We start from the raw sequence: 24525 nt of genomic DNA on the forward strand, positions 1-24525 counted from the left end.
TTTAAAATGTGTACCTACATATAAAATATTGAAATTTTAACATTGCAGTATTGGTATTTGGAACTTTGCATTTAACATGCTTTTTCCCACTGCACTTAAAGTGAGCTATGAGTAAAACTCATAAATTTAATTTAATGAGTTCAGGAACTCTAAAAAGTTGACTGGCTAACTAATAGAATTACTTAACGGGAGTCAATGACACGTGAGAAAGGGACAGATATGTGTGAAAATTAAGCGCATGAACGAGACAGACATATGGTTGTTAGTATCGTTACGAGTCAGTGAAATTTGTTAAGAGGCAGTTTTGTTTATAAAATTAACAGTATGTGGAATGAAAAAGTATATTATATTTCTATACTACTATAACTATTAACTATTCTCTAAGCTTAAATGCCTAAGCCAAACGGAGAAGCGAGTCATTCCCAACACAAGTATCCTTGATTACTTACTGGGAAGTCTCAGCGACTCAACTTGTAAAAAACTATGAGAATAAAGCTATTATTATTATTTTATAATAAGCTTAATAGTTCGTTTGGATAAACGGGCTGATCTCAGGAACTACTGGCTTAAAATGAAAAACTTTTTTTAATGGATTGTCCGTTTATACAGGATGGATCCTTATACCGATTAGGTTCCTGTAATCCACCGTACCTGCTTGCTACCACTAGAGTTATCGCTAGCATTTGTAGTGCGTCGAGTTTTATATTCGTACACAACTCTTATTTATTTTCATTTGACAATATGGGAGAAGTCACGGGTAAAAAATTGTTGAATTATATTAGTCAAGATAAGACTTTTGAGAAAGTACATATTAATATAAATATTACTGTAGTAAAGAACCAAATGTCTTAACCCTAGTTTCGCTACCTGTCCTGCTATAAGCTAAAGAAGTTTTGCCACTCGTATCACATTTTATAAAACTTCTATTCTAGAACGTATCTAACTACACTACTTATTTTTTTACTTTACTGTTCTCTCAACTGTTTTATCAACTATGCTTCAACTTGATTTATCCCTAAACCTCTAAATTATAAGCTTATAGAGTGATTGCTGCTAGGGAGACAGATATTAGTGCCGCATTTTCTCTAGCTATCTTTACTTAAAACTAGCCCTTACTTGCTTTTACCGTGCGTAATATAGTTTACTAGTCTTCCTGTACAAATGGGCTATCCAAAAAAACATCAATTCGAAACAGTAGTTCCTGAGATTAGCGCACTTAACCAAACAAACTCTTCAGCTTTATAATATTAGCATAGATATAAACAAATTTAAATTAATTCAAGTTTATGATTTTTTCTGTCAGTACCTACTTTCAGAATTCATCCGGTACAGTCTAAACCAAATTTCCCATTTTCATAATGTTATTATTTACAATTAGATTTTTCCTGGGATATAATCCGATCATCGCAATGGATTTTCTTAGATTCTCATATATTTACTATAACTACTGACTCAGGTCAAGGACGTGCAGTGCAAGGACCTACATTGTAGGCATAAACAATGGATTTCTGTCAAAATTTTTAGATATATTATAAGTACTTAGTAGTAATAATAAAAAAATATTATAAAATTAAATATTACGTATTAATTAATTTGTGACTTAGATAACAATAATTGATCTCAAAAAATCTATCATATCAATAATAATAATAATCAATCTCATTGTTTTTAAAAGGAGCATCTTAGTGTAAACACAATCCGTTCTCCAATTTCTGCTGGAATCCAGAATCCAAATGTAACTCACAACCATCGTCTTAAATTTTTAACGTTTTTTAGCTTCACGTTGTATCCCGCACCTGGCAGGATAGGCAGAGAGGACGTACAACACTCCTTTCCCATTAAGACACTTCCGTTCCCGAGAGAGTACCAGAGCTAGGGAAAAGGAAATATTAAATATTTTATTTCCTCGATTGGAAATCGAACCCACAACCTGTTACGTTTACAGTCACACGCTTATGCCCTTACACCACGACTGGCCTCACAAATTTCACATGATTTTACATTAATTAAATTAAAGAAATTAATAATAATAAATTATCTGTGTAGCCTTAACAGCTCCACATGTATCTGTCACTTACCGCGGCGCTCGTAACGGGACACAAAAACATTGCTATAAATTTATATTCTTACGCAATCACGCAGTGCGCTGGTAAACTGTTATATTTATGATAATGAGGTATTTCGTGTAGCATGATATTTATGGATATGGTATCAGATGTGCATCTACTGGAGTTTTAATTAGATTTGGGGTCCCATATGGGAAGGAAAATAATTGTTTTAGGCTTTAGAGCATCCTGGTCTTGGGTTGTTACTGCCATTCACTGTTAGTAACCTTCTTTAAATTGTCTCATGGCTATTCATCGTGCTGTGAGGTGCAGGAGCTTTTATATTACGATTTCCTAAGCCAGGTCTGCACTTTAATACATGTCGGCTTCTTTGACCGTCAGTATGTCTGTCTAGGTCTACTTCAGCATGCTGATATTTTTTTATAAAATCCACTTCCTGCACAAAGCAGGGTAGGTGCAGGCTTTGCCTCGACAAATAAATTCTCGAGAAACAAACAAATATATTTCATTTACCATGACAGCAATAATTTTTTCACATAAAAATATTTATGAAAACGTATAAAAATTTGAACGTAAATCAGTTAAGCTGTTACTAGATAAGCGTGCACAAACAAATAAAATACTTGTTTCAAGTGCCTTTACATTGATAAATACCCTCAATATATGTTTCATGTCATGCTTTTGTTATACATATACGCTCTACGTACTGACATTTTTTTATAATATGCATAGATGTCACTAAACCTATCTCTTCCTACTAATTGTATTGAATGCAAGTAGCATGTTCTTACATCGACGTTCCATTCCACGGAACCAACACCACAGATACGACATTAGCATCGCACTTATAATTAAATATTAATGACCTGTCGTATACGAGTACGTACGAACATGCGTACAGGTGATTTACATAAATATACATATTATTAACTCGATGCCGCTATTTCCGATATATTATATACACATACGTACATACATATATTAGCTTTTTTTATGATTGCGCTTACCTAATAACTTTTCTGTTATCAATGGAAAATTAAAATGTTTGTTCCATTTAGTTATAAGTTCAACTTAAAGGCACAGGGGCAAAAAAGAATGATTGTAAAAGCGACTGGTTGTGGGTTCGATCCCCATTCGAGGAAGTGGAATATTTATTTACATTTAAATTTTAATTTCTGCGCTCTGGCGTCGTCGTGCCGCTGCGCCATTATGGCTTCATAATAAAAAGTGTTCAGGGATATGTTATAATTAAAAACAAAACAGTAAGATAAAGAAAGAGCTTTCACCAAAAAATATATTTGAGGTTTTTTGTTATGTGTTACTTACATATTTTTTTAAAGCTTTGTTTATTTGAGGCAACCTAGTATAGCGATATTGCCTGTTGATGGGCGGCACTAAACGTCAATAAAATAAAAAATATTATTCCACGTACGGGAATCGAACCCAACTGTGGCGCTTATTGTAAGACACTTTGCCACTGAACCACGAGGCCGTCGATTAGTCTTGTAGTTATTTTTAATTAACTTATGAACACACCTGTATTGATGCGTGATCAAGTCATTAAAATATCCTTAATCATGTAAACTTATGGCAAATATTCTCACTTTCACTTATTCAATGTTTATATACACTCGTAAAGTCAAAATAGTAACAATATTTATAATAAAAAATATAATATAATTTTGTCCATCCGTTATTGTATAGACATACCGCGGCGTTGAGTTACGTTTAACGAACGCGCAATGTATCTAATCCGAGAAGATAGCAAAAAAACGGAAAGCCCCAGCACCAGGTTGCTTCTATATACACTGGGAAGCAGAATAAAGCTAAATAATAAAATATTTATTTATTTATTACTCAGATAATATAATAAAAATTAATAATAATGATATATAAAGATCTTATTACTTCCGAATGTATCATTACACAATAGTGTGACCTTTTGCTGTGATATAACGTGCGCGTGCGCAACCGCTTGCATAACTAATATAACGTTTGGATGACCCCCCAGCTATCTTTGACATATAATTGATACATCTTCCGTATATTCCCTTACTAGCATCTCATACGCAGTTATAGCATTGTTTTTTTTCTAAATATGTGGTTTCAGTATTTTTTTTCAGGATAAGAGTAAGAGAAATTTCTTCTTTTTTGCATGGTATGTCCATTTTACGATAATTTATCCATTTTAGCATATCAAGTGTCGCCTTTGTTTTGCAAGAAATGGGAAATGTCTTTTTTCATGGAAAAATATTTTGGAAATTTAGGTAAAAGGATTATAATAAATGGAAAGTATTATGATACTATATTTGTATAACCATTTTACCGTGAGAGATAAACATAAGCTAATATTACTCTTATTTCCACCTTAAGCGTAAAATATTTGCAATAAATAGTTACAACCGACGTTGTATTTTATTACTGCTAGGAAAACTTTCATTATTATAAACTTATTTCCTACTATTCGTATTAAATAAAAGAGGCCGGAATCCGCAGGGCCAGTCGTCATGTTAATCCTTGGAGGAAGCCTATGTGCGCTGGGATGATGATGATGATTCATATTGAAATTTATAAACTGCATTCCAACCAATTGCTTCTTGACGTTTTTATAATAAACAGTTAAGGTCATGTAATAGAATTTTTCTTTGTCGAGAAATGGTCAGACAGTTCCTGAGATAAGCGCGTTCAAGCTTTTCAGCTTTATATTATTAAATAAACATATTCGAAGAATAACAATAATAACACTCTTATGTAACATGTAAAGAAAATCTAAATAACCAAATGTTTAAGGTAAAAACGCACAATATACAATAATTTCTACGTCTGAAGATCGTGGGAAGGTGAAAAGCGGAGTTTCACTGATGGCCCAGCAAAAACTGATTGTATCTGGGAACTAGCATTGTATAGCACGAAAGTTTAATTTGAATTATTTGACTGAATTTGTATTATTTTGAAAGTAGGTTATGAATTTGAGTCATACGGAACTAATTTTGATGTTTTTCTTCATAATTATTTTTGGTTGGTAGCTAGTGTAAGAGTTGGGGCCACAAAATTTGTTATTAATTAGACTTTTAAGATGAAGATTTATTTAGTTGACAAGCTGTTCTGCGATTTCGTTCGTAAGGACCATGAAGCGTACTATCCCATTTATTCCCGATTCTGTATAACATAATAGAATTCCGCAAAATTCTCGCCTAGGGTTTGCGAAAAAACGGAGAATTGTACATGTCAAATTTCTGCACTGCTCTGTTCTTGGGTTATTGGTGTACGTTCCAAGCGTGCCAGTTGGGCACTAATCCCCGTGCTAAATTTCAAGTTTTTACCATACGTGGTGTATGTAGCGAAAGAGTTTTATATATACATAGATTAATGTTGAATGAGATGCCATCACGAAAATAATACCACAGTGATGTGGGTTTGGTTCGCCCTGAATGAATGGCGTTGGGATACGCCATGTACGTGTGCATTAATCGGTGTAAAATAAAGAGTATATTACATTTACTTTTTACTGTAATAAATATTCCAAAATCATTTCAAGTACAAGTAACATCAAAATCGATACAGCAAAATGTCTTACATTTGTAACTTATCCATACAAAATATAAAATAGGTTCTATTATGAGCTACTTAACTAAAATGCGGCCATTAACTTTCTAGATACGCTTTCGGTTTACGTAACAATGTTCTTGTCAAAAACAGCTGATGTAACTAACGGCCACGTAATGGATGAAGCCTCATTTTGTAGCGAAATGGTTTTAAAACTTATAAATATGGGTTGCTCTAATATTTTTTTAATGGTTTCGGTAATTTTGTGTTTCGCGTTGTATGTGTGTGTGTGAGAGTTTCTTTTTTTTTCAGCAACCTGTTGTTTTTCTTATCATTTTTGTCTTGGTTGCTTGGTTTTCAAAATAAATATCATGACCCAGATATATATTTTTTCTAAATAACGATAACCCAACGAAATTACAGCTATTTTAGAAATGTCAATATACGTATGTCCACGTAAAAAGTGACTCAAGTCCAGAATCGAATTGGCTACTATAATTCATTATTACTATATTATTCAACACCTGGCTATGACTTATGACGATATTAGCACAGACTTTCTCTAAACATTACTAAACATCCATCATTCTATTCAGTGGTTATTACTGAGTGCACTTTACCACCATCCACCACCATTCAATTGCTTTTACCGATTGTATGGAGAAATTGAAAGCAAGGTTATTTTTTCTTACGTGTACGCAAGGGGTAGGTAGAGAGAACCTGCACTGTACGAACCGACCAATTTCGAAACATTATATGTTGAGTGATGAGACTCTACGTCGCCGTTTGTATAACAAAGGGACTAATAGAGACAAAAAATAAATAAATGTAGTTGTTTGTTTAAAGATGAACCCGCAACCTAGGTTTATCCTTCCAAGGGTGCCTGACTTCTAGTAGTCACTTGGAAGGGATGTTTATTCTATCGATGTCGAATTAGCGCTTATTGTACGAAATTAAATTTTTTACATGAATTGTCAATATAAGGATTTTTCTGTTCCAGATCATTATTCTTTTAATATTAAAATAAAAAATGATTATGATATTATTATTTAAAGGCTTATTTAGCTAGCTACTCTCTTGATATGCCCATGCCCGCAACTATTATATACAGTTAGAGAGTATCTGATGATGCCACAATGGTTATAAAAACAGAAATTTAGTTCAAATAATCCTGCCGATAATATATTATATCACATTTTATATTTTATATATATTTGGTAAAAGTATTAGAACTTAAAAAGCAAAACTATTTAATATGGATTATAATATTTTTTTTGTTCGATTTAATCAACGTGATAGCTTCTGTAAGTTTGAAATTAACCATGAAATTAAAATATTGATAATGGTCCGACCGTGACACGAGGATTATCTATGGTTTGTGTATTTACACTTCCAGTTCGAATGTATTTCCTATGAATGTCTAGCACAATTTAATAATCTAGCACATTTTTCAACTTTGTCGACTTTCTGTTGACATTTAATTGATATATTAAGTTAAAGTAAACTAAAAATAAATTGCACACTAACGCAATGACAGTTTTTTTTAATCTTAATATAATAAAAAATAAATCAGCTTCATCAACAAAATCCCGCACACAGCAGAGTAGGCAGAGGGAACTTAGTGTTAAGACACTACGTTGCCCACTTTCCGCTGAATTTTGCGAGGTGTTGAGTGGTGGAAATCAGCGCCGGGCTTTTGCTTTGGTGCCAGAGCGATGAAATAAAAATATTAATAAATAATAATTCATTCCCTCGTGTCGGTCGTTACGGTCTCCGCCCAAATACATTAACATCTCATCTTAGCTAATCGAAGCAGAGAAATATACAACTTAATCATAATTCCCTTGAGTGTGGATTGAACCTCACAACAACTAACACTACAATAAGACCATGTACCTTTATACATACGAGTATAGCTACAATAGGCTTAATTATAATTGTTTTAATGTTTATTTGTGTTTCTTTGTTAATTTACTTAAATTTAAGTCACAATTTTGTGTCGAAAGATGTGTGGAATATCCAATAGCAATTAAGCTGTTCCCTTCATTTGGTTACACGCTACATTTTGTCACGCGAGTATGGAAAATGAGAGTTTAGTACCGACAAGCCAATTTCAACTCTATTTTTATTTCATAAAGTTTATTTTAGTTGAAATAATATTATTCAAAATTATTTAGACGGCCGCGATTTTTTTTCCGTTTTAAATGCATTTTTCTATTTTGTTTTCTAATATATAGGAAATAGACTTTTTAGGTGATTTGACATTAAGTAAGCATTATTTATTGATATTGCAATTTTTGTATAGTTGTTAATGAGGTAATTTTGATATTTAATGAATTATTTGGTACATAGTAAAGTGTTACGTCCTTAAAATTCTAGTATGGTCCCGAAATCAAATATTTAGAACTGTATAAAAACTTTAACGCGAGTTAATTCTTGGAAATTGCATATACTCGTCGCCAATTAGATTAGACGTAGATTTTAATCGACTCACTTATACGCTTTTTACGAATTAATTTTGCTATTAGTATGTAGAGAAATATATTTAAAAACTACTATATAAAGATTTAATACATTTTAAAAATATTAGACCCTTATAGTTATTTTTGTGTACGAGTGAAAAAATAGTGTCTATTATAAGTGAAAAAAAAACAGTATCAATTCTGTGTTTATCCGTGCACAACTTAAATCGTGTAACGTACACGAATAATCAACCTATAGGTTCAAATCCAACACGCAAAGCCTGTTTTTCAGTTAACGCAAATAAATATATATTGAGTCTTACATAAGCGAAATTTCAAATATCACATTGAATTAGCTTTTTGACAATTTTAGCTTTTTGCTTAAACTATAAGAATTACGATTAATAATGAATTTGGGCAATAATATTTTATGATTTTTTTAAGCTCCATTTTTTTTCTTTTCTTAAAAGAAGTTTATGTGTATTCTATTTTTGGGTGTAGTGATGAATTTGGGGGTTATTTTGAACCAATGGTCAACGTGCGTTGTTCAATAGATACAATACCATATGAGTCACGACACGTGATCTTATTTTTGTTGACAGTAACCAAAATATATTAAATGTAAATCATAAAAATGCAGAAAATCTGATATCAACATTAATACTTGTAGGGTTTTATTTGGTACCTGTTTATTTTGTTATTCATATTGAATGACAGAACCATTTAAATAAATATAAGGAAAAAATGAGCGTGTATGTAATAAGCTTGCTTAATTTCATGAAGAAACGATAAAAATATATATTTCTGTATTCCATATCTTTAGAGACTCTCACTATAATATCTATTGCGGAAGACAAATAATGACGCACGGTACACTTTCTTACAAGTCCGTTCTTTCGCAACCCTGTCGAAAGTCTTGGCATTATGACAACTAAATATATGGTTTTATTATATTTTATAATTTCAAATTAAACCTACCTCTCTCCGTGAAAGCATCACCGCCATCAAGATCTTGGAGATTCGGCTCTTCATTTTTAACTCCTTTCCCGACGTTTTGGTCACGAAACACAACATTGTCATTAAAAGTTGGTCCACCATGGGAATTAGTTTGCACAAAATTATTACCACTATCCGGCGTATACGGAAACACTACCCTTGGACTTCGGGCTTTCCACCCAAAATTAGGGTTTGGCACATTTGGCCCAATAAATCCAGTTCGTGGGGGAGCATAGGGCTGGAAGGGTTGAAAAGGTTCAAAGGCAAAACTGGGAGCGTACGGCCGATTAAACCTTCCCTGGTAAAACTTTGGATACGAAAATCGCAATCTAGGATCATAAAACCGCTCATTCTCAAATATATTTTCTTTCGGACTTTCCGTTACATCGGGAGAAGTGAATTCGTAATCTGTCGTGTCGTCGAATTTTATTTTAGAATATTTATCATTTGTCAGATCTATCTCTCCGCGACCCAAAGGCTGATTATTTTCATCTTCATCTAAAAATATAACTCGCGATCTAAATTTCCGCCTATTTTTTGGTATAAACATAGGATACGTTCTAGGTTTTTGGTATATACTCAGCGCACGGCTTGGCTCAGCTGCACATACTGCCGTGGCCATGAGTAGAATCACTTTCCATATATTTTCGCTGAACATGTTGGCGCGGTCACTGCTCTCTGGGTTTCACTTTCATTTTACTTTTTATTCGATTTTTATTGTTTTGTTCGCTTATTACGTTTAGGGAAGTAATAATTATGTTTTTGTTTCTAATATAATTTCATATTTTTTGGTAACGCGTGTGATTCGGTCGGGTGTTGATCGCGGACTGACTTAGTAGACAGCCCCCACTGAATGGCCACTAGTTAAGAGGGAGTTATGTAAAATGCGTTCTGACGTGAAGTTTATGTAACCGTTGCTCGGCAACCGCATTTTGGTTCTGACGTCATTGCAGCAGTCTAGTGATGACCGCTGAGATGCATTACCTGATTGATGCCAATTAAAACTTTGCAAGTTGCAATTTCTATTTTGAATATAACGTTATCGTCATATATCTTGTGTAATATTTAAAAAATATATTTTGTAAATAGTATAAATTAATAAAAAAAATGTTAAGATGTATTATGGTGATTTATTGAGAACTTTTGCAAATATAATTTGTTTAGTGATCAATGCTAATAGACTGATAATTTATAAAATATTGTAATTTTTTCAAAAATAAATTAATATTGTTTTTAAATATTTACTAATACATGTTTTTTAACTCTTATTATTACGAGTATATACCACTTCAAACTCACAAACCGGGAACTTAATAGAAATAGAAACATTTATTATAAATATTTTTAATGACGTAGGTATTATATATGAAATCAAGTAATAAAAAATACCACATGTTTTAGAAACCTCTCATTAATAATATAATATACTAGTGACATCTGTAGAAACTTTTAAGAGAACTTTAATCAAAGACTCTCTTATATCTTACTAACAATATTGTACATACGTTTAGTTTACACTACATACGAGAGATGGCAGTCTCTCCGTCGCGATAAGTTAGTACAAAAGACTTCAACGAGCTTAAAGCTGCCCATATAAAAATAAGAATTTTATAATCTTCTATTGTGGGATAATGGCGAAAATAAAAGTAATTTAGCATTGTGTAAACATCTTGATAAATCGAAGAATCATAACTTTTGCTTATAAAGTTGGCTTTAATGTTGATTTTGGTTGTAAAGCATGAAATATGAAGTAAAATATAGAAAGAATACTATACAGAATATACTTTTATTAAATAAGCGAATCAATTTTACATTTTTAAATATAAATTATTATAAAAAAGATACATTTAAAAATATAAAAAACCACACTTCCGAGGGCGGGACAAGGGTCCAAGCCATCGGTGGCTAGGGCTCCAGAGAGAGGAACCTCCGCACAATACGTGCCGTCTCAAGTATTACTGCCTTCTGTATCCGGTTCTTGATCCAACAGCTAAGCGATAGCCTCTTAAGGTGTTGGTCGAGGCTTTTCGCTATTAAACCGTTAACCGAAACCACTATCGGCACAATGATAGTCGCATTGACATCCCACATGGCGGTAATCTCATGGGCTAGGTCCAAATATTTAGATTGTTTTTCTTTTTCGGCCTTCACGAGATTTTCATCATGTGGGATAGTAACGTCAACAATCACTGCGCGGCGCGCCGCTCGGTCTACTAGTACTATATCAGGTCTATTGGCAACAATATACCTGTCAGTAATAATAGACCGATCCCAGTAGAGCAAAGCACAGCTATTTTCAAGAACAGACATGGGATTGTACCTGTAGTAAGGCACCTCCAATTCTACAAGGCCATATTGAAGAGCAAGTTGCTGGTGTATTATCTTGGCTACTTGATTGTGTCTATGCAAATACTCGCCATTAGCAAGATGAGAACAACCAGAGACAATATGTCTGAGGGACTCCCCAGGTCGATGACACGCCCGGCAGATGTCGATAGTGCCATCTTTCATAATATGTCTCTGGTAGTTCCGTGTCTTGATAACTTCGTCCATAATTGCACAGACAAAACCTTCAGTTTCTCCGAAAAGATCCCCGAACTGTAACCAAGATAATGATGAAACAGTATCCACGTCCTGGCCCACTAGGGCTCTATGGAATCTACCATGCAGCTCCTTGCTCTTCCATACATCCATGCGATCAGAAGTAGTAAGTACTACAGGCCGACGCCAGTTCTCTTTGCCCAAGGAAAGAGGAGTAAGGCCTTTGTCAACTGTTACCACATCCTTGTGCATATCCACGTCAATCTTGAGAAAATATTCTCTAAGACTGCATACCTCGTGGTTATGGAGGTTCTTGACATTCAAAAAGCCACGACCTCCACACTTACGCGGGATATACAGTCTCATTACAGACGAACGCGGATGGTGCATTCGGTATGTCGTCAACAATTTACGTATTTGGCGATCTACGGAGTCTAACTCAGTCTGTGTCCATCTTACAATGCCAAAAGTATAGGCTAAAAGCGGCATAACCCAACCGTTGAAAGCACGCACCTTGTTGCCACCAGATAAAAGGCTGCCAAGCACTTTTTTCAGGCGGCTAAAGAAACGCTCCTTCACCAATTGCTTTATGCTCCGCTCATCAATACCCAATGCTTCAGACATTCCAAGATATTTATAAGTCTCACCTTCACCAAGAGTTCTGAAGGAAACAGAATCTGAAATGCAAATATTATCAGATCTGATCACACTCCCCCGCACTACATGCATGCTAGCACATTTATCGACGCCAAATTCCATTCCTATATCACTACTAAAGGTTTGAGTTACCTTTAGTAGCCGCATAAGATCAGAACGTTTTGACGCAAATAATTTCAGATCATCCATGTACAGCAAGTGAGATATGACCTTACCCCCCCGGCGAAGACGAAAGCCTAAACCTGAATCCTCTAACAAAGTGCTAAGAGGATTCAGAGCTAGGCAAAACCATAAAGGACTCAGACTGTCACCCTGAAATATACCCCTCTTTATCCTTATCGGTTCAGACGTTGCAGGAATATCACACTCCCCTAGATGACGAAGGACAGTGACCCATTGTCCCATACAAGCCTCCAAAAATGATCTCAAAGTAATATCAATCTTATATAACTCCAAGACCTTCAAGAGCCAAGTATGTGGCACTGAATCATATGCCTTCTTATAGTCTATCCAAGCAGTAGTGAGATTTTTCCTGTTCCGCCTTACCTGTTGGCTTATAGTTGTGTCAATGAGAAGAAGTTCCTTTGTACCACGGCCACCAGCCTTACATCCATTCTGAGTCGGTGCCAAAATTTTGTTACGAACAATATGTCCTGTGATTTTTTTATTCAGAATAGATGTAAGGAGCTTATAGATGGTAGGTAAGCATGTTATTGGGCGATAGTTTTTAGGCTCCGTGGTACATCCGGATTTGTATGACAGGAATGTCACACCTGTTGTCAGAAATGTTGGTAACGATCCAGAGTCTAGGGCATCCTGGAATTGTGTTGCGAAAACGGAATGTGAACTGCGAAACCACTTCAGCCAGAAATTATGCAACCCATCTAGGCCGGGACATTTCCAATTACTAGCATAACGAATAGCACACCTCACGTCAATTTCGCTTATTTTTATTGATGGCATTGGTATAATATTTTCGCAATTTTTCACAATATCACAAAACCATTCACCCTCAGTGTGTTCAACAGGAGCCGACCATATACTACGCCAAAAACCAGCACTAGCATCTGGATTCGGGATCTCGCAATTAACCACACTATCCCCAGAACGTTCCCATTTCCTGTATACACTCCGTTGGTTCTTTTGAAAGGCACTATTCTGATTGTATCGATCCCATCGTTCTCTATATCTTCTAATGCGTTTTGCCAATGCATAGAGTTTCTGTTTCAGAAAGTCAATACGGTTTGTGACGTTAGCCATATACTCACTGGGCTTTAAATTTGTTCCAGCAAATGCTTCCGCCACAAACCGCATGACCCTCGGTCGACGATTACCCGACTTGAAACTTATTAGCTTGCCAATGAGGATTCTAGTCAGATTGATACGCTTTTCAGTGTCGTACTGCCAAGCCGGCACCGTATGCTTTGAAGCCTTGGTACCCCCTTTATTTGGGAACTGTACACCAGCAACACGACATACAGCTACAGCACCACAATACAACAATGAATGCGTATCAGTAAGATCGTTACAGTTGTTAAAATGACTTGGCAAATGTTGATCTAGAATCCTCACTAGTGCTATGTTACGTCTATGCATAGGCAAACGAGGTAATTTTGGTCTGAGATTTACCGGAATTGAACCATATTCCAAAATAGCATCTTTCAAGCTTCTCCTCAATCGCTCATCATCCTGGGCACTCACAGACAACTCAATATTACCTTGCGACTCAATGTTGGCGTGCTGGAACTGTGACCGGATGTCGCAACTGTTGTTGTTGGTAGTATTGACCTGCTGAAAGCTCAAGCGTAGCCTTTCCAGTACGGATTCATCCAGCAGATGACGTCGCTGAATGATCCGCACCCTGTCCGACAGTCGCTGTGCAGTAACGGTCGCTGTGCAGTAATGGTTCAAGCTCCTGAAACATAGACAGCAACCTTGAACGATACGCAGTGAGGTTAGTTCCCCCCTCTGTTGCCCTATAGTACGCACGCATGACACTCTCATTCAGCTGTTGAGACCATCTCATGCGAGGCACTTTACCACCGGTAGCGGGAGCCTTGTTGAGCATCCTCGACACTCCTGGCTCCAAACCCTCCGATGGTGGGATGTCGGCGCGCCGGCGTGGTCTTAAAGCCGGCCCTTCCGACTCTGACATTCCTTCCTCCGAAGCCGCAGTCGAAGGCGCAGTGCGATAGTCGTCTTCTGACGACGACGGTTGCGAATTCGAAGGGCAACATCTCCGCCCGTGGTGTTGGGAGTGCACTTGTCCTCCTGGCATCCGTCACTATTTTTTACTCTTGTGCCATCTTTTACCAATATTTGTTTTAATTCTAGTAATCCAGATCATATTTTTGTATCCAATTTTCTTATGGTTTTGTACTTTTTCTAAATTATTTATTAATTTATATCAACAGTGAAAATTTTTCCTGACATGTTTGTTTGACGGTTGCTAGGGTTGTCGAATACTATTATTATTATTTTATGCTCCTTAAGTGGTCGGTGTATTTATAAAAACATAAAAGTAGAAGTAGTAATTTAACTTCTGCATCACATCCAAAAAGTGTAGGTACTCAAGAAATAATTAATATATGAACTGTAGATTAAGCAAAGCGAATCTCTTCAATCTTATTTTTTTTCGTTTTAATCATGTTTAAGATAAGGAAATTGAACCTACTACCAACGCAAGTCAAATCAGCTTCACGGTGTATTCCGCATACAGAAGGGTAGGTAGAGGGAACCTAGTGTTAAGAAACTCCGTTCCCCACTTTCTCCCGAATTCTGGAGGCATTGTGTATTGAGTGGCAGAACTCAACGCCGCGCTTTGTCTCGACACCAGAGCGAAGAAATTGCAAGTGCACTTAAGTACTCTGACTATGGTATACATAAAAATGTTTTGATGTTAAAGTTTTTTTTTGTCCAAGCACATTAAGTGCACAGTCAAGCGATCTATATTACAATTAATAGTGAAACCTAGAAATAATCCATTCACCCACTTTCTCATTAATATGGGACTTTCAGTTTATACTCCATTATAGTTAATTTCCATACATTTGTGAAAATCAGAATTTCTTGTGAGTGCAAACGTGATGCTTCACTAGATTAAGACATATATGTGAAAGAAGTCATACATTCAACCGATTGATTTTGAGAGAAAATGATTTTGATATTTCAATGAATTTTTTTCAAAGATTTATCTATAGGTGGGTACTCTTAATCTAAATAAAAAAAATAACTTTATTAAGACGAAGGAGGAGAGTACTACCTTCTTAATTTTTTATTTTTGTATAAAAATCGTAAAGTGGTTCATAGAATGATGGCTATGTATGGATGGGGAGGCAGATATAAATGAGAAATATGTTTAGTTAATAGGCATTCTGTTTTATGCTATTTGGCTATGGAAGTTTAAAAAATTAAATTCTAAAATATTTAGATTACTATTTAAACAATTTTTTTAGCTTCACGCTTTAGTACGTACCTATGTACGGGTACACAGGGTAGGCTGAGGGAACCTGGGGACCTAGTGTTAAGACACTCCCTTCTCATTAATACATTAATTCCCCACTTTCCACCGAATCCATGAAATATTGCTTTTTTGTACATTTGTGCGGCTGCGCCATGATGGCTTCATAGTATTTTATGGATATATTTTTTTATCGAGTTCCACCACTCAATACGCAGACCTCGTATATGCCCTGTAATACTAGGAAAGCTTGAACCTGCTTTTTTTATTTTAAAAGATCGTGTATTGTAAGTGTCGCTTAATTAATGCACTGTGAGATCATTTTAAATGTTAACACAAACATTTAGGTCATATATCGTTAAAACTTCCCACGAAAGCGATCACATGGAAGCGAGCTTTTAAAATTTTTTGGCGCCACCTTATATAATGTCAGGAAAGTATGTCGAAGTGAAAACGGAACCAGCCGCCGAATTTGTCAAATCCATTAATCTTTATACATATAAAAATGTTGGCAGTTTACGTGTGTCTATTGAAATTTGTTTTTTTATAGCCGTATCTGTTGAATTAATTTGAATATTTAATAACACGTTAAGACTACGCCGTCATAGTGCTGTGATACAGCGTTAGATTGTAAAGGTATATGTTGTAAGTCCGATTCTGATTCAGAAGAATGAGTTATTTTCATTTTCTGGCTACAAAACATATCACTGTGGTTATTTCAGGCAGTCAACAGGGATATTAGGCGAACGGAAAAACGAGAACAGAGTATCTTTACACCAGTTTCCTTCGGCCTTTATACGTTTCTTATTTTAAATAACAAAAAAAATTTCTTTGCAACTTAACATTTTCCCCTGCATTACTGAGGCAGAGAGAATCTAGTGTTAATACATTCTGTTCTCCGCTTATGTACAAAAATTAAGACATCCACACAATTAACACACATTTTTCCTATTTGCTTTATCGATTTATCGTAAAATTTTTAGATGAGAACTAGATTATATAATTTTAAATTGTTCATTTTGCTCTGCTCAGTTAAATCAGTTCAAATTTTATTCAGTACTTTATTTTGAACTTTGGGTTTTTTTATTAACAGAAAGTGAAGACAGAGTACAGAGTCATATACGAAATATGTGTCAAAATAAATAAAAAAGTAGTTTTATGCTGTTTCCCGCATATAACACGGTAGGAAGAGGGAGAGAGGGAGAGAGAATTTTCTGTTGAATTTTCGACTCTACGCTGCACTTTACTTTGTTACGTCATTCCGCGATTAGGAATCGAATTTACAACCGTCGCTTTTACAGTCAAAAGCTTTACTGCTACGCCACAATACATGACACAATACATAGCTATTATTATTGAAAATACTACTTCATTTAATATAGCAATATAAAAAGATACAAAATAATAAACGTTAAAAGAACCATATTTTCTCAAAACGGAGCTCTAAAATGCAATCAATTAATATAATAAAGCTTATCATTAAATTTTTCCTCATCGCATACTTTCCGATACGCCAAAACGCCAAAGCTATAATAATCGTGATAGCGACCAACAGAGAGAGAAACTTGGTGTCGACCAGTTTTATGAAACCTCGCTCTTGCAGTACACGTTCGAACACCGCCACGGGCTGTTGTTTGATCCAAAAGAAAAAATAACCAAAAAAGCACCGGCAAAAGACTATAAACATTTAAATAAAGTGAAAAAAAAAACAAAAAATATTTTTTTGAAAATTTTTAAAGTGTAATTCAAAAGTTTAGTGAAGTGAAAGTGTTAGTAAAAGTGAAAGGCAAGTGTTCCCGCATTTATTAGGTTAGATGTGTTTGCGAACACTTTTGTGACCTAGATATGTCTTTTTAATCACGTTTAAGCAGTAAACAAAGATTTTTATCTAAACTGGTCTCATTTATCATTAATTATTTTTGTAAATTAAAATAAAAAATGGTAATAATATATACAAATATTAAGGAAAGACATTTGAATGAGTAAATAATGTACTGTAATGTTCTTTTTTTTTCAATTCTGAAACTAAACAGCTTCACACTTTCTTTTTTTTCGCAGGGTAGGCAGAGGAAACCTGATGTTGATACACTCTTTTCCTCAGAATTTTCGAAACATTCGTGAATAGTGAAAATAGAACCCTCAACCTTCACTGCGCCATATCAACCTCAAGTCACATTTCATTTTCAAGTCATATTTTTTATTGTGACAATATGAAAACGAAAATGAAATGAAAATTTAATAAATGTAGAAGGTAATTGATTCTTAATCAGTATAATGAAATATTAATTTTAAATAAATAAAATACTAAATTTAGAATAAACTATATTATTTAATATTATATTTTATAATTGATTGATGAGATTATTAACATGACCTTTCTCGTTAGGGTCGCAGCATGTAGATAAATATGTGAATGTTTTCATTACATCGTTCTCATTAGTAAAATATTCAGACCGAAACGACACTTTCGTTTCATTAAAAAAGAACGTATGACCTCTTATATCTATGAAGAATTATATATTTTAAATATTATTTATAGATTCAAGGACGTCGTGGCCCAGTGGCACATTGTATAACTAAAAACGCGACGTCTGTGAGTTCGATTCCCACTCGAAAGTGAATTATTAGTTGCTCTAGTACAAGGAAAAAGGGCGGCGTTGAGTTGAATCACTCAAGTTTTCAGTCAGTTCACACTAGTATTAAGACTGAACTGACTGAAAACTGCAATCTAGGTTGAAATTGAATGAAAGGAACCTAGGTTCCTTTTGCTTACTTTGCTATATATGGGATACATGGTATGTGAATGTATATTTCTGATTGCAGATAGTCACTGTAAAAGATTTAATTTAAGAAGTTTATGTATTCATAGGTACGCACTTGTATTTCTGTATATATTTAATTTGAAAGAGAGACTTTAACTTTGACTGTAAACATAAATATTAATATTTGTAGGGTTCTATCACATGTGAGTTCCGTCACTCAACACGTTATGACTTGAATATTGGGCAGAGAGGGGAACGGACTGTTTTACACCTAGATTTCCTCTGCATTCACTGTTATATGCTGGAAACTGTTGTATTCTCGCATAAACAGTACCTGTTTAAATATTTATAAGTGAACAACAAAAAAAAAGAAAATGAAAGAAATTTCAAAAATTCTATACAAAAACCATAATAGCTGTACAAATACATTTACATGATAAAACATGATATAATGATTTCATGTCACTTTTACTTTTCACTTACATTGTATAGAGACAGACAGACGTCTGTGCACTCACGCTCATTTGTAGACGAGACCTATTTACAAAAGACTTGTTATTCTTCCTTAAGCTTTTAAGTCATTGAGTGATTGATTATGAAACTTGACGGTTATGGTTTATTTTAAACAGTCTTTTGTAGTACTAAAACAAAACATTTAGTATCTTAACACTTAATTCAATTTAACTATCCTGGTCTATGCGGGATACAGCGTGAAGCTTAAAAATAGTAGTATATTAGGTTTAAAATTTGCGTTCCATTGGGTTGTGCAACTCAACGCTAACAATTGGCCTAATGAGACTTAAAAAAAAAACCGGACTAGCGCGAGTCGGGCTGGCCCACCGAGGGTTCCGTACAAAAATTTCAAGTATAGCTTAGGCAGAGCCCTTTCATCTGATACCTCACTTGAAATTTTGTCCCTGTTTTAAGGCTGTTATTTTAAGATTTAACAACTAATGTATAGTTTTCAGATTTTCTTTTGAATTAATACCACCTGTAGATTCTAGCGGCCTAATTTCACAATTCTAGGTCAACCTGAAATACCCTATTATGTTTGTTTCCCTTTAAAGTGTCGAATTAACCGTTTTTTGCGATATAAACGGTCGTATCTTTTTTTAAGTAAATGTAGACATACATTTTTTTCAACAAATCATGGGAGAGATTTGGGTATATGGTTTGAATTTCAATTCGATATCTTCAAGCATTCCCGAGATAAGTACTTTTGACAGACAGACAGGCAAACAGACTCTCCCCCTCTCTAACACTAGACTCTATGTCTGCTGTGTGTGGGATTATTTTTTATACACCTATTATAAGCATATTTTGAATACACTTGTCAAGTTGATCTTACAAATTACCTCATTCAATTCCACTTTATTTTCTAAATACGTCACGCCCCAAAACGCCGCGTGCGCCGCTTTCGCTCACTTAATTGTTAAAAGCCTTAAGTAGGCTCTTGACTATATAAAATTAATAAATATTATTTACAGCGATTTTATCAATAGTTGGATCTATTGTGGTAGTAGGTTCGATTAAACTGTATCGTGTTCTTGTATCGCTAATTCGATTTCGATATTTTAAATCATTTCGTAAGTCACATATTTTATTATTAAATATTTTTAAGAATTTACGAATTAAGTATGTCAATGTTAACAATATCTTTTTTATATTTACACTGTAAAGTTGAGTTATTTAAGTATATATTTATTTTATTTATTATTGTATATCAATGTATATATCAAAAAGTTACATAAGGTTATGAAACTGAAAGTAGATTCTATTTATTTAGTGTCTAAATTCAGGCCGTTATGGCGTCGCAGCACAACGTATGACGGTAGTTTGAAAGGAACAGTAAAACGAATTATTATTATTTCTTCACGAATTAGACGAAGAGCGTAGAGTACCGCCACTATCTCGAAAATTGGGTGGAAAGTGGAGAACGGAATATCTTAACACTAGGTTTCCTCTGCCTTACCAGCTATATCTTAGATACAATGATAAGTGAATATGATTAATTTCAGTAACATGTCAATTTTGATTTCCAGGTTAATTTAATATTACGAGCCAATCCCACCCACGCTATGTCAAGACATCACTCATTTAGCTCACCATGTCCACGGTGAACCAAATACCATGGAGACTGACACAAATAGAACACTGTAAAGAAATCAGGATTTATGATAAAATTTCACACGCCGACAGAGTACTGATAAAACGAAAAAATGTATACAATTACACAAAATGGGGGAACAAAACAAGATGGCGGATGACAAGAATGCTAATACCGTTTGTGATCTTGAATATCAGTGTGCTGAGTCATGGAGAAAGTATGATTTTATTATAACAGCGTCATTTACTTGCTTTCATTATAATAAAATAATAAACGATCCGTTTCTGTACATAAAATACATTCGAAAGATATTTACATTTGTATGTATTTCTGCTTATTCACTTTCATTTTTTAAATTTTGAAAATTTTTTTTTTCTTTTAGGTCTAACAAGTCGTATGATAGCTTCCTTTCTGGGCTACCCTACATCTTGTAGTGTTGGATCAGAGGTCCGGGCATGTACTCTATCCATAACATGCTGGCTCCAAGGTGGAACCAGGGTTAGGGGGTGTGGAAGTAGCTGGCTGTTTTCGTGCTGCATTGCATCCGAACCTGCAATTAATGAATTCGATAATACGTGAGTCGTAAGCGTTTCGTTTTGCCTGATCTATGCATGACTTGTCAGTACTTTTCGAGTCATATACCTGTTTTGCAATACTGTTCATAAAGTATAGTAGAACAAGTTCGTGAGTTAGGTTTACCCTAAAAAGATATTTTTTGAGTTTTTTATAAATATTTTAACTTTTCTATTTTAGAATACCGTCTTCAGATTGGAGGTATAGCCACAAGGTGGTACCGCCGAAATTGCGCCAGGTTCCTCAGAGAAACATAGTACCAACTAATGTATTTAGACGAAGAGTTGATGATGAGAGTACTCAGGTATATATTAGTATAATTTACCTATTTATGATACTTTTTACATGTTTCACTAGTAATAGTTTTATTATTTACACTATTTGCATTGTCTTTTTTCAGGTGGACTGTGGACTTCCTTTATCAAGGGTTTTGCAGAAAAGAATAATAGGTGGTAGAGAAGCAAGATTCGCGGAGTTCCCTTGGCAAGCTCATGTCAGGATATCAGAGTTCCAGTGTGGTGGGGTATTAGGTTAATATATTATGTACATATTTATATGTTTTTTATATATGCTGAAATGATTATGATAACAGAAAGTGGGAAACGGCCATTAGATACACAGATTCTCTCTGCCTAACTAAATCTCTGCCTAAAAAGGTAAAAAAAATGTTTACATATAGATTAATCTTTTTTCCAGTATCTCGTTGGTTCGTCGCAACTGCTGCACATTGCGTCTCGCGGGCGCGTCCCCGTGATATTGCTGTTTGGCTCGGTGCCTTAGATACTACTGCTGGAGCTCACACTGCTAGGAAATTGGGGTATAGTAGAATTCATTGTTTTTAAGTGTGTTTTCTCTCCACACTGTACGCCGCACATAGTAGCGTAGGCAGAAATAACCTGGGAATCTAGTGTTAAGACACTCTTTCCTCATTAAGATAATTCCATTCCTCAAGTTCCGCCGAATTCTGGGGGCATTACGTGTCGAGCTCAATGCCCCGTTTTGCATCGATATCAGAGCAAAGAAATATAAATATTAAATATTTCATTTCCTCGAGTGGGAATAGAACCCACCACTTGTCCTCAATATAATAATTAATTAAACTATTTTTTATTTTTATCTTCTTTATAGAGTTGTCCAGAAGATACTGCATCCTCTTTTCCAGTTTCGAATGACGCAACCCGACAGATACGACATAGCCCTATTGAAGCTGTCACGCCCTATAATTTATACTAGCCACATCCTGCCTATTTGCCTGCCTGACACAGACTTAGAGTTGCGAGGGAAATCTGGAGTCATTGCTGGCTGGGGTAAGACTGATGCAAGCAACGGTCACACTGGAACTAATCTCCTGAGATCTGCCACTGTGCCGATTTTGAGTAAGTTTGTATTATTATGTATGCACATATATGTTTATATAGGCTTTCGTGTTATAGAGGCACAACGTCTAATAATAAATGCGACAGTTATGGGTTCGATTTCCATGCGCAACGAGGGTCATTGGGTAAAAACACAAGTCCATTGTAGCCACCAATTATGCTTCTGCTACTACTAGCATATCTAAATGATCAAAACATAGATTGGTGCTTCTTTCTGTTTTCAATTATATTCATTACATCTTTTGTCTACATTTTAAAGTATTTTCAATATAGTGGGTATATCTATGGGAGGGTATTATATATTTTTGCTTAAAATTTATTAATTCGTTACAACATTTGACTATTAACGCGATAGTTGTGGGTTTGAATCACTCACGAAATGTCTCAAAAGTTCAGTACCCGGGGGGTATCCCTGCCCCAATAACAAGCTTTGACGAAAAAAAAAGTTACACATATATTTTTTATTTATTAGTTTTTTTTGCAATTTTCAGGTACAGACCAATGTATAAACTGGCATCAGAGTAAACAAATATTAGTCGAGATTCATTCTGAAATGATTTGTGCGGGACACTCGGATGGACACCAGGACGCTTGTTTAGGTAAAAATAATCTTATATTTAAAAATATTTCATGATAAAAATTAGAACTTGATTACATAGAAACACAATACAGAAACAGTTGTGGGTTCGATCCCCACTCTAGGGAATGAATTTATCAATATTTGCATTTCTTCTCTATGGCACCAAGGTACCGCCTCAAGGCACAAAAGCCCAGTGCTGAGATTCGCGACTCAACAAGCAATGCCTCGAAAAAAATCGACGAAAAGGGGAAAATGGAGTGTCTTAACACTAAATTCCCTCTCCCTAGCCTATACAGCGTGAAAGTAAAAAAAATATTAATATTTATCTTCTTTAAATTTCAGGTGATTCTGGTGGACCCCTAATAGTACTAGACAGTGGAAGATACTACTTAGTTGGTATAACTTCAGCTGGCTTCGGCTGTGGAGTCGACCACCAGCCGGGGATATACCACAATGTGAAAATAACTGCCAATTGGATAAAAGAAGTTATAAATCCTATCACTAATTATATAGATTTTTAGAATAATTGTAACAATAAGCTATCGTAGCACAGCATCTATCTAACTGTAAAAACGACGGTTGTGGATTCGATTCTCTCTCGGAGGAATGATTTATTTTCTCCCTTTACCAACAAGACTAAGCACGACAATAAATTTCGCCGCTCAATATGTAATGTATTGAAAATTGGGCGGTGTGTGGGAAACAGAGAGTCATACCACAAACATCTCTATGCCTATTCTGCCATATGTAGGATACAGTATAAAGTTAAAAAAATATTATTAAGCCTAGTATGATATGTACAGGCTTTACGCAGTTTACTTTTAATGGCTACAAATAAATACAAAATCGAAGTGGAGAGTTTTTTTTTAATATATTAAAGGAAAATTAGTTAACAGACACAGTTTTCTTAAGTAGGACGATTATTTTTTATTTCACGATTTATGCTGTAGTCCGCTCGAGCTCAAGATATATTGCTTGTTAAGCGGCGGAACTCAACCCCATGCTTTGTCTTATCTGAGTTGGTAAATGATAATAATGCTGCTATAACTATTTTAATTATAATTCCAATTAAAACTAAGTTTGTTAATAGAGTCATTAGCTAATTAGTTTATAATATTTATTTTATCGACGCTTTCACTATTGAGTTATCTCAACAAATTATAGTTTTACTTGCCATTATTTATTGTATTTTTGCGTTTGGCTGATTTGATCTCCTTGTTTGTTTTTGTTGTTATTAAAAAAACATTTTATAAATTATACCGTTTTTTTATTTATTACATCTTCTCTATGACATATATAATTAAAGATACTTATTTAATTATATATCTATAATTATATTATGTACTAGTTAGAACCCTCAGCGGGGTAGTTATCCCGCGGGAAATAAAGCGTAAAGCTA

At 34.7% G+C, this 24525-nt stretch overlaps 3 protein-coding genes across 6 annotated transcripts in view; 1 reads left to right on the top strand and 2 right to left on the bottom strand.

Moving 5' to 3' along the window:
- LOC146537257 (uncharacterized) overlaps nucleotides 1–9908 on the bottom strand; it is a 36049-nt gene extending 26141 nt beyond the window's left edge. For both annotated transcript variants that reach the window (XM_085188734.1, XM_085188733.1), the window contains exon 1: nucleotides 9053–9908. In XM_085188734.1, the coding sequence (XP_085044860.1) occupies nucleotides 9053–9728 (676 nt within the window). In that variant the 5' untranslated portion in view covers nucleotides 9729–9908. The remainder of the gene's footprint in view (nucleotides 1–9052) is intronic.
- A 119-nt stretch (nucleotides 9909–10027) lies between these two features.
- LOC146537258 (uncharacterized) lies at nucleotides 10028–14546 on the bottom strand. Its single transcript, XM_085188176.1, has 3 exons — nucleotides 14254–14546; nucleotides 11641–14183; nucleotides 10028–10092 (listed from the first exon to the last, which is right to left on the bottom strand). The coding sequence occupies exons 1-3, from the start codon at nucleotides 14544–14546 to the stop codon at nucleotides 10028–10030; spliced, it is 2901 nt and encodes a 966-aa protein (XP_085044302.1).
- A 2773-nt stretch (nucleotides 14547–17319) lies between these two features.
- Nucleotides 17320–24383, top strand: LOC146537259 (trypsin-4). 3 transcript variants are annotated; one of them, XM_085188454.1, is made up of 10 exons: nucleotides 17320–17537; nucleotides 17787–17979; nucleotides 20533–20814; nucleotides 20980–21172; nucleotides 21351–21474; nucleotides 21571–21700; nucleotides 21867–21987; nucleotides 22299–22546; nucleotides 23038–23145; nucleotides 23469–24383. In XM_085188454.1, the coding sequence occupies exons 3-10, from the start codon at nucleotides 20598–20600 to the stop codon at nucleotides 23645–23647; spliced, it is 1320 nt and encodes a 439-aa protein (XP_085044580.1). In that variant the 5' UTR covers nucleotides 17320–17537; nucleotides 17787–17979; nucleotides 20533–20597; the 3' UTR covers nucleotides 23648–24383. The 3 variants fall into 3 exon arrangements, with proteins under 3 accessions (XP_085044580.1, XP_085044579.1, XP_085044577.1); XM_085188453.1 differs by lacking the exon at nucleotides 17787–17979; XM_085188451.1 differs by lacking the exon at nucleotides 17787–17979 and having other exon boundaries at nucleotides 17320–17514.
- The last annotated feature ends 142 nt before the right edge of the window (nucleotides 24384–24525 follow it).

Source organism: Heliconius melpomene, chromosome 7, assembly GCF_056956725.1.
Source record: "Heliconius melpomene rosina isolate 202511_hmr_F chromosome 7, ASM5695672v1, whole genome shotgun sequence".
Classification (NCBI taxonomy): domain Eukaryota; kingdom Metazoa; phylum Arthropoda; class Insecta; order Lepidoptera; family Nymphalidae; genus Heliconius; species Heliconius melpomene.